General features: G+C 48.7%; 1 protein-coding gene across 3 annotated transcripts in view; it reads right to left on the minus strand.

The window, feature by feature from the left end:
* Window positions 1–2,144, minus strand: part of LOC116842816 (protein groucho) — a 95,328-nt gene that overhangs the window by 1,111 nt on the left and 92,073 nt on the right. For all 3 annotated transcript variants that reach the window (XM_032812534.1, XM_032812535.1, XM_032812536.1), the window contains 2 exons: window positions 1,748–2,026; window positions 747–1,350 (listed from right to left, as the gene is read on the minus strand). In XM_032812534.1, the coding sequence (XP_032668425.1) occupies window positions 747–1,350; window positions 1,748–2,026 (883 nt within the window). The remainder of the gene's footprint in view (window positions 1–746; window positions 1,351–1,747; window positions 2,027–2,144) is intronic.

Raw genomic sequence — 2,144 nt, forward strand, 5'->3', positions numbered from 1 at the left:
GGGGGGGGGGGGGGGGAGGGGCGGGAAAGCGACACACTCGAATGTTACAGACACGTATCAATCCCGCGATTGTTCGATCGTGCCAAGTAATCCCGCGCGCACAGTCACGTTTGTTTAAAATGCGTCACATGCCCGGCGCTTAATGGGAGACGAGTATCGTAGCACGATCCCGTGAAATCGCGAACCAATCGACGGCAAATTCGAATGCCAGTAAATCCGGAAGCGCTACTACTCGATATAAAGTTATCATCGTCAATATGCTAGATTTAGCTTTCAGGTTGAAGCCGCGCTTTATGCGCATTTGTTCTCAACGTTTCGTGAACATCCCAGCTCATTAAGTTGCGAAGTGCAACTTGATACTGTATCAGGAAGTCGAATCTAGGTATTACTCTGCACCGCGGCAGTTTTTGATATCATATCTCTTATCATTATTTATTATTTATCATTATTCGTCCTTATTATTTATTATTACTATTATTACCGTTATTACTACTAGTTTGATGCAAATGGCTCGTCGTGTTTCAAATAAGATAGAAAGTGACGTTTCCTAATCGTTTTCAAGGATTAATCATTTTTACTAACACAACATCGACTCGGTACTTTTTAGATATATTTTAGATATTTTTAGATCCAACGAGGGCTTGTTATATTCCTTTCAACGCCCACACACTCTACGAAAATTGAATGGAAAAATGACAAGTTTTCCGCACTGACCTAGCACTACTATTATTAGCGCTGACGCTCACCTGAAATATTGATGCACCGTACGGCGTACGCCACGCGTTCAGCAGGTTGTCCTTGCCGGTGGAGACGAACCACTTGCCGCACGACGCAAAACGTAGCGACAGCACGCAGGACTCGTGTAGGTGTAGCTGATATTTGTCGGACTTCGTAGCATGTAACACCTCGACGTTCGAGTTCTCCATGCCGACCGCCAGCCACTCGCCGGTTGGGCAGTAGCCCAGCGAGAATATCTGCGAGGTGAAGTCGTGCTGCTGCAGTTGCCTGCCCTCCCGTAGGTCCCACGAACGCACGGTGTTGTCGAGGCCGCCGGTCCACAGCTTCGAACCGTCGGCGGAGATGTCGATGCAGGAGGCGCCGTCAGTGTGCCCTTGGAATTGCCGGACCAACGTCTGATTCTGCAGATCCCAGACGGCGATGTTGCCGTCGCTGCAGCAACTGAAGCAGACCTTGGAGTCCGGCGAGATCGCTAACGCATAGCAGGCCGGTGCCGAGGAGGTCAACTCCGCCTTGATTCTCGGCGTGGGGCTCGCCAGGTCCCAGATACTCAGCTGACTAGCCTCGCCGCCGACTATCAGTGTCCTGCCGTCCGGCAGTAGCTTCACGGATCTGCGCGTGCAGAAGGGCATGGCTGTTACTTAAGTCGCCTTAATCGATATCACTTACCGCAACGTTATTAAATGACACGGGCGCAGCACGGAGGTGCTGTCGCGACTTTAAGAGAAGACAGTCTATATTTTGTAAATTTACAAGAGAGAGGGAGAGAGAGAGAGGGAGAGAGAGAAAAAGAAAGCACCAACGATCATTAATTCCAGGAAATAGTCGCTTTTCATCTAATAAGTAATTATAAAAACAACTGCGCGTCTTCTTTTTTCCTCATTTGCCCCTTTTCAGTGCGATTACGTCGTTCGTCACGAACACTGTTGGGCGGAAACCAAGTCATACAGTCTCGCCGGATCATTCGTCGCCGGCAATCGAACCGGTATAGGGTCACGGTTGGTCTCACCTGATGTAATTGTCACGTTGCAGACAGTCCAGTTGCGAGACTGGTTTCACGCTGGCGCTGCCGACACTTTGGCCGATATCCCAAACTTTGACGCAACCCTTGCCGCCGGTGTAGACATACTTGGTCGGATTCGAGATTGTGACGGCGCACACCACCTCGCCGTGAGTCAGGGTATTAATTTGGCGTGCGTGACGCGGTATCCCCGGTCCTATTAGAGCGTCCGTGGGGAATGGTACGGGCTGCAGTTGGCCCTCGCCGTTCATATGGAAGGAGTACGCCCTGCGGAAGTATATCCGGCTAATACGAGAGTGTTTAAATGCGCCTCGGCTATATATATATATATATATATATATATATATATATATATATATATATATATATATATATATATATATAT

This window comes from Odontomachus brunneus, unplaced genomic scaffold, assembly GCF_010583005.1.
Source record: "Odontomachus brunneus isolate Ranch 3 - 2012 unplaced genomic scaffold, Obru_v1 Obru_scaffold_027, whole genome shotgun sequence".
Lineage (NCBI taxonomy): Eukaryota > Metazoa > Arthropoda > Insecta > Hymenoptera > Formicidae > Odontomachus > Odontomachus brunneus.